Source organism: Lycium barbarum, chromosome 9, assembly GCF_019175385.1.
Source record: "Lycium barbarum isolate Lr01 chromosome 9, ASM1917538v2, whole genome shotgun sequence".
Lineage (NCBI taxonomy): Eukaryota > Viridiplantae > Streptophyta > Magnoliopsida > Solanales > Solanaceae > Lycium > Lycium barbarum.
This window is the reverse complement of record NC_083345.1, coordinates 63,744,409-63,759,380: the sequence shown is the minus strand read 5'-3', so window position 1 is coordinate 63,759,380 and position 14,972 is coordinate 63,744,409. Positions and strand designations below refer to the sequence as shown.

General features: G+C 41.1%; 1 protein-coding gene across 1 annotated transcript; it reads left to right on the top strand.

Annotated features, from left to right (window-relative positions):
* The first annotated feature begins 592 nt into the window (after positions 1 to 592).
* LOC132611947 (uncharacterized mitochondrial protein AtMg00860-like) lies at positions 593 to 1,085 on the top strand. The gene is made up of 2 exons (XM_060326303.1): positions 593 to 985; positions 1,071 to 1,085. The coding sequence occupies exons 1-2, from the start codon at positions 593 to 595 to the stop codon at positions 1,083 to 1,085; spliced, it is 408 nt and encodes a 135-aa protein (XP_060182286.1).
* Positions 1,086 to 14,972: the final 13,887 nt, after the last annotated feature.

The following is a 14,972-nucleotide window of genomic DNA, read 5'->3' as shown; positions in this document are numbered from 1 at the left end:
ACTCCATCATTCGGAGGTGCTTATGCTTATTCTTTTTGTATATATATATATATATATATATATATATATATATATATATATATATATATATATTTTTGGTATGACGGAGCCTTGTTCCGTCTATAAGTACGGTATCTCAGTAGAGGCTCGTAGATACCCAGTGTGGGGTAGATGGTCTCACTACATGACTATGGCATATTTGTGCACATTATTTTGTTAGCCTTTAGAGGCATAGGTACATATGTAAGTTAGTCACATATTTTTGTATGCATCAGCTTATATTGAATTTGGTTATTATACGACTAGGTTCTACTAAACGGTAAAGAAAGGTAGAATGACTCTGATGAGTGAGGAAGTAAGGGGTGCTCAGTGGTCAGCCCTGGGTACCCGTCGCGACCCCTAGTCGGGTCGTGACAATTTATTTGACCAGTTAAAAGGTGCTAGTTTGTTCTCAAAAATTGACTTGAGGTCTGGGTATTACCAACTGCGGGTAAGGGAACAAGATGTCCCTAAAACTTCCTTTAGGACTCGATATGGCCATTATGAATTTTTGGTGATGCCATTCGTGCTTACGAATGCTCCTGCGGCATTCATGGATCTGATGAATCGCGTGTTTAAGCCTTATCTTGATCAATTTGTGGTGGTCTTTATAGATGATATCTTAATATATTCCAAGAATAGTGAAGATCATGGAAAGCATCTTCGAATTGTTTTGCAAATTTTGCAAGACAAAAAGCTTTATGCTAAGCTTTCCAAATATGAATTTTGGCTTGGTGAAGTGGATTTTCATGGACATATTGTGTCGGCTGAAGGTGTGAAGGTGGATCCTAGTAAGATTCAAGCTATTGTTGAATGGAAACCACGTAAAAGTCCAACTGAAGTAAGGAGTTTCTTGGGTTTAGCGGGATACTATAGAAGGTTTGTCAAAGGCTTCTCCATTATAGCCTCTCCTTTGACTAAACTCTTGAGGATGGATGTCAAGTTCGTATGGGATGAAAAATGCCAAGAGAGCTTTGAAAAGCTCAAATCTTTATTGACACAAGCTTCTATACTTACTCTACCAACTGAAGGGAAAGAGTATGTGATATATAGTGATGCTTCTCATCATGGTTTGGGTTGTGCCCTGATGCAGGAGGGGAAAGTGGTTGCGTATACCTCTCGAAAATTGAAACCACATGAATTGAATTATCCTACTCATGACCTTGAGCTCGCTGCCAAAGTGTTTACTTTGAAAATTTGGAGGCATTACTTATATGGCGAAAAGTGTCACATATTTACTGATCACAAGAGTTTGAAGTACTTGGCTACACAGAAAGAGTTGAATTTGAGACAACGTAGATGACTTGAACTCATTAAAGATTATGACTGCATGATTGATTATTATCCGGGTAAAGCCAATGTAGTGGCAGATGCTCTACGTCGCAAAGCCTTTACTAGTTTATCTCTAAGTTATTTGCCTTTGTTTCTTAAATTAAGAGCCATGAATTCTTGTCTTGCATTTAATTCTGATGGCTCTATTGCTGCTAGTTTGCAAGTCAAGCCAGTTCTACTTGAGCAGGTGAAAGAAGCACAGAAGTTAGATGAGAAGCTTGTGAAATTGATCAAAGAAGTTCAAACTGGAGAAAAGCTTGATTTTAAATTGAGGGAGGATGGTGTTCTACTTTATCAAAATAGGTTATGTGTCCCTAAAGATGACAACTTGAGAAAAGAAATTTTGAATGAAGCAAATACTTCACCATATGCAATGCACCCTGGGGGTACTAAAATGTACCAAACCATCAAAGAACACTACTGAGGGAATGGTATGAAGAAGGACATTGCGGAATTTATTTCTAGATGCTTAGTTTGTCAACAGATAAAGGCCGAGCATCAAGTCCCAACTGGTTTGTTACAACCTTTGTCGATACCTGAATGGAAATGGGAAAGAATAACTATAGAATTTGTTTCTGGGCTTCCACGCACTCAAAGAAATCATGATGCAATTTGGGTTATAGTTGATAGGCTAACCAAAAGTGCCCATTTCTTGGCCATCAGAATGGACTACCCACTTGAACGTTTAGCGGAATTGTATGTTAATGAGATTGTGAGGCTACATGGTGTTCCTGTTTCTATTGTAGCTGACCGAGACCCAAGGTTTACATCCAGATTCTGGACTAGCTTGCAAGAAGCTTTGGGCACTTAGGTTGAACTTTAGTACTTCTTTCCATCCTCAGACAGACGGCCAGTCCGAGAGGGTGATTCAAATCTTGGAAGACATGCTTTGAGCTTGCATTATGGAATTTGAGGGTAGTTGGGACAGACACCTAGCCTTGATAGAGTTCGCCTACAATAATAGCTACTAATCAAGTATTGGCATGCCTCCCTACGAAGCCTTATAGGGCAGAAATTTTAGAACTCCCCTTTGTTGGAGTGAAGTTGGTGAAAGAAAATTGGTTGGTCTTGAGATTGTGTAACAAACTGAGGATAAAGTTAAAGTCATCAAGAATCGTCTAAAAATTGCTTCGGATAGACAAAAGACTTATGCTAATCTTAAAAGGCGTGAAATTGAGCATCAAGTGGGAGATAAAGTATTTTTAAAGGTTTCTCCATGGAAGAAGATTATGAGATTTGGCCAAAAAGGAAAACTTAGTCCTCGATTTATTGGACCATATGAAGTACTTGAGAGGGTTGGTCCAGTTGCGTATAAATTAGCTCTTCCACCGGAGTTAGATAGAATCCACAATGTCTTCCATGTTTCTATACTTAGAAGATATCGCTCAGATCCATCTCATGTCCTTCCAGTTGAATCCATTGAGGTCAGCCCTGACTTGACATATGAAGAGGAACCTATCCAAATCTTGGCGCATGAGACAAAAGAGCTTAGAAACAAGAAAATCCCATAAGTAAAAGTCCTTTGGAGAAATCATTCTGGCAAAGAAGCTACCTGGGAGTGAGAAGAGGATATGTGAATTCAATATCCACAGCTGTTTTGAGGCTAGTATAAGGTAAATTTCTGGACGAAATTTCTTAAGGGGGGGGGGGGGGGGGGGGGAGAGTTGTAACACCCCAATTTTATTTTATTTTTAACTCGCTCTTGAATTTTTGGATTGACCATACCTTGATAGTAAGGGTATGTTTTACTTCGCACTCCCCGAATGTGAACTTGACGACATTTGAAACTTGCTTGAAGTGTTATGGTGTAGTTATATAAACTACTCTTACTATGATTATCTTATTAAATTTATTAAAAGGATTAGATATTTATAAAAGTGTGAAACCTTTTTATTTTATTATTTTCTTTCATTCTTATCAAGGAAGATACAATTATTTTATTATTTGTTTTCCATTCTTATCAAGTAAGATATATATCCCTTGTCTCTTATTTCCCCTACCTCTATAATTTCGTTTTTCTCTAGAAAAAGAAGACCAAAAACTTCTCTCCTCTCATAACATTCACCTACTAAATCAATCATCAAGATTTGCCTTGGTTGATCCCCAAACAACTCCACACGATTGAGGTAAGTTACAAACCCGTTTTTGGATTGGACTGCTGTTAGTGTTTTTGGCATAACTCCTTGTATAAAGCTTAGTTTTAAGTGCTTGAAGATGTTCTAGAAAGATAGTTCATAGACCTAAAACTTTAATTCAGGCCCTAAAACCCAGTGTTTCCTGTATTCACTCGAAAAGGGGCGAAGAAGTGCAGGGCAGGTGCTGCCCAGATTTTCGTTTTCAAAACCTACATGTACTGCTGTTAGTATTTTGGCATATCTCTTTGTACGAAATTGATATAGGAGTGATTCGAATTTCTATAATACCCTAAGACATATATCTACAACTTTCATTAAGGCCACAAAGTCTATTTTTTCCACTTACCCCTTTGAAACTGAGCGACAGTACAGGGCAGTAGTGCTGTCCAGAATTCCTGTTTTGATAGTTTAGGCTGATTTTCACTGATTTCATGTTTAGTTTCGATGTGCTGAGACTTTTGAACTTAAGTGAATATTTGATTGTGTATTTAAGGTATATATGCTCTTTTACAAGCTAAGAGGAATTGTTTGACGAAGTGGACTTTGGTTGGTCTATGGCGTAGACGATTTGAACTCCTCGAGTTGTGGTAGAACTTGTGGTGTGGTAAAATGCCTAGGTTTGTGTATAAACTTGAACTTGGAATGTCTTTGTTTTCTGGAATTTTTGAAGTACCTTGATGGGTTGTTTCCTTACTCTTCATCTTATATCATGGTATGGTTGTTATCTCAAGTGTTGCACAACTTTCGCTAAATCGCCCACTTGTACGAATTGCTTGATCATTTTGCATTCTTGTTGGGACTTTGTCCTTCTTGTTACGGTGACTTTTTCATCGATATCGGCATGCCTCTCGATTCGGATCTTGCCCATCTTGACTTTGGATTTACATTTCGTCTTGATGATGGATTTTCGTCCATTTTTTAGTACGAGTGGAAAGCCACTTTCAACATGGCTCTTGATTCTCTTGACTATTTGGTGACGATCCTTCTTGATTTGGGGCTTCGGTCCATCTTGATATTGATTGTGCTTAGTGTGATGGCATGACGTACATATTGGGCGAAAGTGGTTATGTAACAAACTCTCTTGAATTGAATTATAAGCTTTCTTGATACGTGAGCCTTCGAATATTTGTATCGATATTTTAAAACTCTTCAAGGTTGGTATTTGATACTTTGATATACTTGTTTACTTGGTTTATTGTTATATTTTTGAGCTACCTACGACGGACAAGGGAATTGGAGAATCTAATGGCTCCAAGCCCAAAGTTTATACACCACTAAGCTTTGTGCTTAGCGATAGTTGTTTTCTATCGTAGGTAATGTACGGGAAGAGATGTGAAGATGGCCATTTGGAGTAGACTTTTTGGGAGCCTTAGTGAAGATCACATTTGCATATGCATCTAGGTCTTGTAAATTTTGGGGACTTGTACATGATCCATGTGTGACACTTATGTATGAAATTTTGAAGGCTTGTTGTGTCACACCCTCATCTTGATAAGGCATGACTGTCACGACCCAGCTGGGGGCCGCGACGGGTACCCGGGGCTAACCACCGAGCACCGCTCGCTCTACTACTCACCTTACTCGATTAATGCCCTTTTTATTTCTTTTAACTCAAGCACGGAAAAGTCATTGTTTATAGGGAAACATAAATACTTATATATATATATATATATATATATCTTTAGTATATCCAAATAATAGGTACACATATACATGAAAAATGTGAGACCATACTACCCACACTGCGCATCTACGAGCCTCTACTGACATATTGTACATATAGACGGAACAAGACTCCGTCGTGCCCAAAATGTATATACACCAAAGGAATAATCATAAGCACCTCCGAACAATGGAGTGCTTTTAGTCCATTGTCCGCTCCTAAGAATCTGGATCAAGCTCGCCTCCCTGTCTACCTGTGGGCATGAACACAGCGTCCAAAGAAAATGGACGTCAGTACGAATATTGTACTGAGTATGAGAGGCATAAATAATGAAGAAAGACATTAATAGTATAATGAGAACATCAATGTGAAACATCTGGACCCGACTGACATTCATAAATGAAATAATGCATGTTGTCTTACTCATACTTATCATCATAACATGTATGCATCATATGAAAGCTGCCCGTCCATATCGGAACGGTGTGATAATTAATAACATTAGCCCGCGTCCAGGCCTCCCGCATCCGGGGTACCATCTCATGCCGCCCACTAGTGGTGTCTGCCCATGCCAGAAGGTCATGGTGTATCCGTATAACTGCCCGCCTCAGCGGTGACTGCCCGGCAAACTAGGCCCGGTGTGAAATGCTCATGCCATGCTTATCATAAAATAATCATAATAATGTGCTCATTATAAAATACTTATCTTATCATAGTACCTGCATAAGACTCGAGATTGACTTTACTCTATCGGGGTGACGTAAGGTCGTGATCCCCCGATTACATTATGGAGCAATCATGGACATTCTTCTTCACCTTGAAAGAACTAGCACATAAGGTGAGTGTAGGCAATGAATAACATCATCATCATTCTGGCATCATCATATCGTGTCTCTTATCTCATATAAGCATTTATTGAAGTAGGCTTTTAACTTTTCGGAATATAGGAACTCATGAAGAAGATAGGGATTCGAGTTATAAGATTCATGTCGTTAGAAGGAAAAGACTAGCCTCACATACCTTGTCGCTTAGCTACGTTATCGATCCCTTTTCTTCCTTCAAGGTCACGTCGTTACCTTCACGAGAGAATTGGACTAACATAAGTTAATCGACTTAAGAGAATACGTCACTATTTCTAGAGAAAATTGGGCAGCACTTCCTTTATTTGTACTACTTTTCCCATCGTCTATATCAATTCCCAATGTTCACCACAACATCCACAATATTACAACCAACAACCATCATTTATATCTATTCACCATATTTCACCATTTCCCTCCAATTTTCCTACATTTACCCGTATAGCTCATTATTGTGTTCTCGTAACTTTAATACTTGTTTCATGATATAAACATCATTAATATCGTATTCGTAATCCTAACACTTCAACATTCATGATTCAATCCCACTATCATCCAATGATGACACTATTTATCCATTCAAGACCCATTTTCCATGTCTTTCTACCATTCAAGCTTCCTATCCTCCTAAAACCTTAAATAACATGATAAAGTCATGAAACATACCTTAGATATTAGTTGAACAAGTCTTGAGGTGGAATGATTCACTTTGGCCAAACCCTAGTTCCACCTTCTATGGAATTTCTTGCTTTAAAAGATCCTTTTGATGTGTTCTTACACTAGTTTTTTTTGTGGATTCATTATATTGATCCTAAATTTCTACTTGAAGTCTTGTTTTGGAAGAGTATGGAATGTTCTAGAGAGAGAGAGAGGGTCGTGGAGTGAGAAGAGGAAATGAGGAAATGAAACTTGGATCATATTTTTATAAAGCGCAAATCAGGCCCGATGCCATTTTACGGTCCATTATACGGTCCGTATAATTGACCGTAAAACTGATCCAGTGGCCACTCTTCTCTGTGTCAAGTTGACGGTTCATTTTACGGACCGTCAAACCATTATACGGTCCGTATAACCTACCGTAAAACTCACCCTTCAGCAGTCTCTTCTGTGACACTTCTGCGGTTCATTATACGGCCATAATATCCTTTTACGGTCCGTATAGTTGACCGTATAACCCACCAGTTCACTGAATCTCATTTTCTCCGCTTCGTTTCATCTCCGATCCTTATGGAACCTTCTTAATAATTGTTCAACACTTCGATACCAATCTACAAGACGTTATCACTCGTCTCCAAAACATTGCAAACGCTATGTCCTTTGCTAGCCTACTCACTGTACACTAACGGAAAAATTTCTGAGGTGTAACATTCTCCCCCCCTTTTGGAACATTCATCCTCGAATGTTAAACACTCGAGATTCTACAAAAATTTCGCCAGAGTTTCCCCTGTAATCTGGCACTACTAACCTATCACAACAACCGAAAATATCATTGCCTCACTGGGCTACATCACAATATCAATACATCTATGGCCACACACGACCAAAAACATTAAAAAATAAAGCATACATACCTTATCTCGTCGACGTTTCATCTTGAATCTCTTCCGGGGATTGGAACAAATGGGGGTACAAAGATTTCATCTTCTCCTCTGCTTCCCAAGTCATTTCTTCCCGATTGTTGTTCCGCCATAGAATTTTTACTGAAGCAACCTCTTTATTCCGAAGCCTTCGTACTTGTCTATCTGAAATAGCAATAGGAACTTCTTCATATGTTAGCGTCTCCGTCACTTGCACATCGTCAACCGAAACTATTCTTGTTGGGTCTCCGATACACTAGCGGAGCATAGAAACATGAAAGACTGGGTGAACTGCTTCGAGCTCTGAGGGTAAGTCCAGTTCATATGCCACGTGACCCACTTTACGGACAACCCTATAAGGTCCAATATACCATGGGCTCAACTTTCCTTTCTTGCCAAATCTCATCACTCCCTTCATCGGTGATACTTTCAGGAACACCCAATCGCCAACTTGAAATTCCAAGTCTCGTCGGTGATTGTCTGCATAAGACTTTTGGTGGCTTTGGGCTGTTAGCAATCGATCTTGGATCACCTTAACTTTTTCTACCGCTTGCTGAATCAATTCGGGGCCTATCAATTGTGCTTCTCCTGTTTCAAACCATCCAACTGGAGATCTACATTTCCTTCCATATAAGGCCTCGTATGGAGCCATTTGAAGGCTGGAATGATAGCTATTGTTGTACGCAAATTCAATTAGCGGTAAGTGATCATCCCAGCTTCCACCGAAATCTAGCACACATGCTCGCAACATATCCTCTAAGGTCTGAATAGTGCGCTCGGCTTGTCCATCAGTCTGCGGGTGAAATGCCGTACTAAGATTTACTTGAGTGCCTAGACCTTCTTGAAAAGATTTCCCATTTCCACGTAGGAATTTCCATTGCTTGCAATAAACCTCCTGGCTTTTGATGCTCGGCCTTTACTTGCTGGCGATTCGGACATTGTGCCACAAATTCTGCTATGTCCCGCTTCATGCCATCCCACCAATATATCAATTTAAGATCATGGTACATCTTGGTTGCACCTGGATGAATAGAATACCGGGAATAATGTGCTTCCTCTAAAATATGTCGGCGCAAATTTTCCACATCCGGTACACATAGCCTGTCCCGATATCTAAGAATCCCATCTATGGAAACTTCAAATGGACACTTTTCCTTTTCATGAGATAGATCTCGGTAGGGGCTAAACTGGGAATCTTCGTATTGTCGTTCCTTCACTTTCATATTCAAAGATGAAACTGTGGGGTCATTGATGCCGATACTTGCATCACCCGAATCAATTGCACGTACACCGAGACTCGCTAGTCGATGGATCTCACTAACCATTTCTCACTTTTCTAGAGGAACTCCACACAAACTACCCATCGACCGACGGCTAAGTGCATCGGCTACTACATTTGCCTTTCCAGGGTGGTATAAAATATTCACATCGTAATCCTTCAGTAACTCTAACCATCGCCTCTGCCGCAGATTCAACTCCTTTTGTTTGAAAATGTATTGAAGACTTTTGTGATCCGTGTAGATGTCAACACGTACACCATACACATAATGTCTCCATATCTTCAAGGCATGAATAACCGCAGCCAATTCGAGATCATGAGTTGGATAATTCTTTTCATGCTTCTGTAACTGTCTAGAAGCATATGCAATAACTTTACCATGCTGCATCAATACACATCCTAATCCGACGCCGGAAGCGTCCCAATACGCAACATAGCCGTCCAATCCTTCTGGAAGAGTTAAGACCGGAGCTAAGGTCAACCTGTCCTTTAACTCTTGGAAGTTGCGCTCACAAGCATCATTCCATTGTAATTTGGCTAACTTTTGGGTTAGCTTTGTCAATAGGGCTGAAATAGATGAGAAGCCCTCAACAAATCTTCTATAATATCCTGCTAAACCAAGAAAACTACAAACTTCCGTAGGTGTTGTAGGTCTTGGACAATTCTTCACGGCTTTTATTTTCTGAGTGTCAACTCGAATGCCGTCATCCGAAATAACATGACCCAGGAATGCCACAGAATTAAGCCAAAACTCGCACTTTGAAAACTTTGCATATAATTCCCGAGCTCGAAGAACGCCAAGAACAATTCTTAAATGATCTGCATGTTCCGACCCTGTGCGAGAATACACCAGAATATCATCGATAAATACTATCACAAAGAGATCCAAGAATGGTCTGAACACATTATTCGTTAAATTCATGAACACCGCCGGGGCATTCGTCAACCCAAATGACATTACTCGGAACTCATAGTGCCCATACCTCGTCCTGAAAGCCATTTTAGGGATATCTTCTTCTTTAACCCTCACTTGATGACAGCCCGATCTCATGTCTATTTTAGAAAACCACTTGGCACCCTGTAGTTGATCAAATAAATCATCAATCCTTGGGAGAGGATATTTGTTCTTTATCGTCACCTTGTTCAACTGCCTATAATCAATGCACATTCGTAGCGACCCATCTTTCTTTCTCACGAACAAGACTAGTTCTCCCCACGGTAATGAACTGGCCTAATGAAACCCTTCTCAAGCAAGTCTTTCAACTATGCCTTTAGCTCTTTCAATTCTGCTGGGGCCATCCCATAAGGAGGAATAGAAATGGGCTTGGTGCCCGGCAATACATCAATGGCAAAATCAATTTCCCTTTCTGGAGGAAGACATGGTAGTTTATCTGGAAATACATCTGGGAATTCGCTCACTACCGGAACTAATTGAAAAGCTAGTGGCTTTGCCTCGGTATCATGAACTAGAACTAAGTGACAAATATAACCCTTAGCTATCGTCTTCCTTTCCTTAAGGTAGGAAATAAACCTACCCTTTGGAGAAGCTGTATTACCCTTCCATTCAAGTACGGGATCTCCTGGAAATTGCAATCGAACTACTTTTGTCCGGCAACAAACATTAGCATAGCACGATGCCAACCAATCCATACCCATAATCACATCAAAATCTATCATCTCGAGTTCAATTAGATCAGCTTTTGTCTGACGATCACATATAACAACTACACAATTCTTATACACTTGTCTCGCTATCACGGGATCGCCAACCGGAGTGAACACCTCAAAAGGTTTAATTGGCTCGGGTCTCACCCCAATACAATCAGCAATATATGGAGTAATATATGAGAAAGTAGAGCCCGGATCAATCAAAGCATATACATCACGGGAAAATATAACTAATGTACCTATGACAACATCTGGGAGGACTCAAGATCCTGCCGCCCAGCTAGAGCATATACGCGGGGCTGGACAGCACCTGAAGTAGATGCTCCCCCTCTGCCTCTACCTCTACCTGCTGAAATCTGGGAAATCTGTGATGTCGGGCGTACCGAAGAAGAACCCGCTGCTGAACCAGTAAGCTGAGTCCGAGCCCTATCTCTTGCTGAAGGACAGTCCCTCATCATATGACCAACTTTCCCGCAGGCATAACAAGCATCCGAACCCTAACGACACTGTCCGGAATGCAATTTGCCGCACTGGCTGCACTGCGGTACTGGAGGTCTCCTCTGACTAGAATCTCCCCTAAACTGAGGATCTGGGGCCCTCAAACTATGGCCCTGTCCCGACTGGAAAGAACGGTCAAACCTCCTGTCTGAGAATCTGGGAGGCGCACTGGTCGCTGACTGACCTGAGTGCTTAGAATGCATCTGTCTCGGTCCCCCTCTATGCTCACTGCTCGTTCCCATAGATCTAGCCCTCTTACCTTGTCTCCAATCATTATCGGGATCACTCCTCTGCTACTGTTGTCGTTCCTCAAGATTCTGAGCATGAGCCTGTATCGGGGAAAAATCCATCCCGTCTTGCAAGGAGGCCATCAAACAATCTCTGAACAGATGTGGCCCTAGACCACTCACGAATCTATAGATCCGGTCTCCCATGTCGGCCACCATAGTTGGAGCATACCTGGCCAATGAATTGAACTGCATACTATACTCTCGGGCACTCATGCTTCCTTGCTTTAAATTCAAGAACCTGTCCGCTCTAGCTCGGCGGACCTCGGGTGGCAAGTAATGACGAATAAAGGCATCCACAAATTCTTGCCAAACGGGAGGTGGTGCATTCTCTCCTCTTGATGCCATCCAATTTTTGTACCATAACACCGCCACATCGCGGACTTTATAAAAGGCCAACTCTACGGATTCGTGCTCGGAGGCATGAATAATCTGTAAGGTCCTCAACATTTCATCAATGAAGTTTTGCGGATCTTCATCCGGCTTCGACACAAAGAATTCCGGGGGATTTAAGATCATAAAATCACGGGCTCTCGTACTAGCTGAACGATCACTTGGGCCCGCATTCTGTCATTGTGCATGAGCGGAAACCAATTTGGTCAGTAATTGTATGGCCTCAGATACTTGTTGACCCGAAGCACCCGGTGGAGGAATCGGAGCTCAGGCTCCTCCTTGCCCTTCTACATCCGGCATGGCCTCATTTTGCGATTCACCTTCCTCTACATTCAGCGGAAGCTCTTGTTCTGCCCGCCTTTTTGTCGTAGCCTTGCCTTTCTGGGTGGCGGTAGCTTTTCCTTTTGGCGGCATTTTTCCTGAGACCATAACACTCTTTTAGGAAGGATGTAATCTTAGGCACAGCTCTATCGCACGATCTCATGAGAAGAAGGATGGTCATTTTCCTAAATGCCCTGTAGCCTATTGTTTATTAGCGTGGCGCACAACACACCATAAACAAGACTCTACTAGACACGGCTCGTAGATACTTCCTAGGACGAACTGCTCTAATACCACTTTTGTCACGACCCAGCTGTTGGCCGCGACGGGTACCCGGGGCTAACCACCGAGCACCGCTCGCTCTACTACTCACCTTACTCGATTAATGTCCTTTTTTATTTCTTTTAACTCAAGCACGGAAAAGTCATAGTTTATAGGGAAACATAAATAGTTATATATATATATATATATATATATATATATATATATATATATATATATCTTTAGTATATCAAAATAATAGGTACACATATACATGAAAAATGTGAGACCATACTACCCACACTACGCATCTACGAGCCTCTACTGACATATTGTACATATAGACGGAACAAGACTCCGTCGTGCCCAAAATGTATATACACCAAAGGAATAATCATAAGCACCTCCGAACAATGGAGTTCTTTCAGTCCGCTGTCCGCTCCTAAGAATCTGGATCAAGCTCGCCTCCCTGTCTACCTGTGGGCATGAACACAGCGTCCAAAGAAAATGGACGTCAGTACGAATATTGTACTGAGTATCAGAGGCATAAATAATGAAGAAAGACATTAATAGTATAATGAGAACATCAATGTGAAACATCTGGACCCGACTGACATTCATAAATGAAATAATGCATGCTGTCTTACTCATACTTATCATCATAACAAGTATGCATCATATGCAAGTTGCTCGTCCATATTGGAACGGTGTGATAATCAATAACATTAGCCCACGTCCAGGCCTCCCGCGTCCGGGGTACCATCTCATGCCGCCCACTAGTGGTGTCTGCCCATGCCAGAAGGTCATGGTGTATCCGTATAGCTGCCCGCCTCAGCGGTGACTGCCCGGCCAACTAGGCCCAGTGTGAAATGCTCATGCCATACTTATCATAAAATAATCATAATAATGTGCTCATTATAAAATACTTATCTTATCATAGTACCTGCATAAGACTCGAGATTGACTTTACTCTATTGGGGTGACGTAAGGTCGTAATCCCCCGATTACATTATGGAGCAATCATGGACATTCTGCCTCACCTTGAAAGAACTAGCACATAAGGTGAGTGTAGGCAATTAATAACATCATCATCATTCTAGCATCATCATATCGTGTCTCTTATCTCATATAAGCATTTATGGAAGTAGGCTTTTAACTTTTTGGAATATAGGAACTCATGAAGAAGATAGGGATTCGAGTTATAAGATTCATGCCGTTAGAAGGAAAGGACTAGCCTCACATACCTTGTCGCTTATACGGCCGTGTTTCATTATACGGCCGTAGAACCCTTTTACGGTCTGTATAGTTGACCGTATAACCCACCAGTTCACTGAATCTCATTTTCTCCACTTCATTTCATCTCCGATCCTTATGGAACCTTCTTAACAATTGTTCAACACTTCAATACCAATCTACAGGACGTTATCAGTCGTCTCCAAAACACCGGATACGCTATGTCCTTTGCTAGCCTACTCACTGTACACTAACGGAAAAATTTCTGAGGTGTAACAATGACGGGCACCCGACTCTCATCAGAGTCGAGCGAACCCTTAGACATTCGCTCTATCAAAACCTGTCATTTCAAAAAACACTTTTTAAAAACATGAAACTTTTCACATAGAGATTGTTATCCTTATAACGATCATATAAACTTTCAATCGAATAAGTACTTTAACCAAATTGAAATCATCTAAAATACATGCTCTTTTAACGTACACAAATGGTTCAGCAGACATCACTCTGTCGACATCCCGAAAAACGTACCACAGGACGCTGTCTGAAAAGTCTCTAATATAGACGAGATACCATAACGTAAGTACTCCGACTCGGCAACACTCCGGAAGGAATTGGAGCTCACCAATTCAGCTGGAACATCTTCTAGCAATATCCTCTACTCATCTGTATGCACCTGCGCTGCATGAAACGCAGCCCCCGAAGAAAGGGGGTCAGTACGGAATATGTACTGAATATGTAAAGCATTACTGAATCATAAACAAGGAGAAGCATAACAGTAACCAAGTTTATAAGCAACCCGGGAGTAACCTGGAACTGCATTTTAATCCGTGCCATATAGTACCTTACACAAATACTAGCATACCTAATATAAATACAGCATACACAAATTCTAGAATATACCATATAAATATAGTATCACAATAGTCCCTTCGGACGACCGCTTCCGGCATAATAATAATGATGGCCCCTTCGGGCTGCCGCTTCCGGCTTAGTAATAATGATGGCCCCTTCGGGTTGCTGCTTCCGGCTTAATAATAATGATGGCCCCTTCGGGAATGCCGCTTCCGGCATAATAATAATGATGGTGTCAACACAACTTAATCCACGAATATCAATGCAAAGAAATGATGCTATGGAGTGTAAACCTAAATCGTAAATGAAACGAAATAGCAAAATCTCGCACCCCCTTTGGAGTGGTTTTGAAAGTCTAACTTTATGTTTCCTTTAGTATAAAACTGATTTTTCTCGAAATTATTCGTGAAACCATATGCACAACTCAATTGGCATAACATAAACTGAGGCCATATGTTATATAGCATGCTCAGACATAAGCTTAGGCCATAGCACACTCAGAGATAAGCTGAGGCCATAATACACTCGGACTTAAGCCGAGGCTATATGTTATATAGCACGCTCAGTCGCG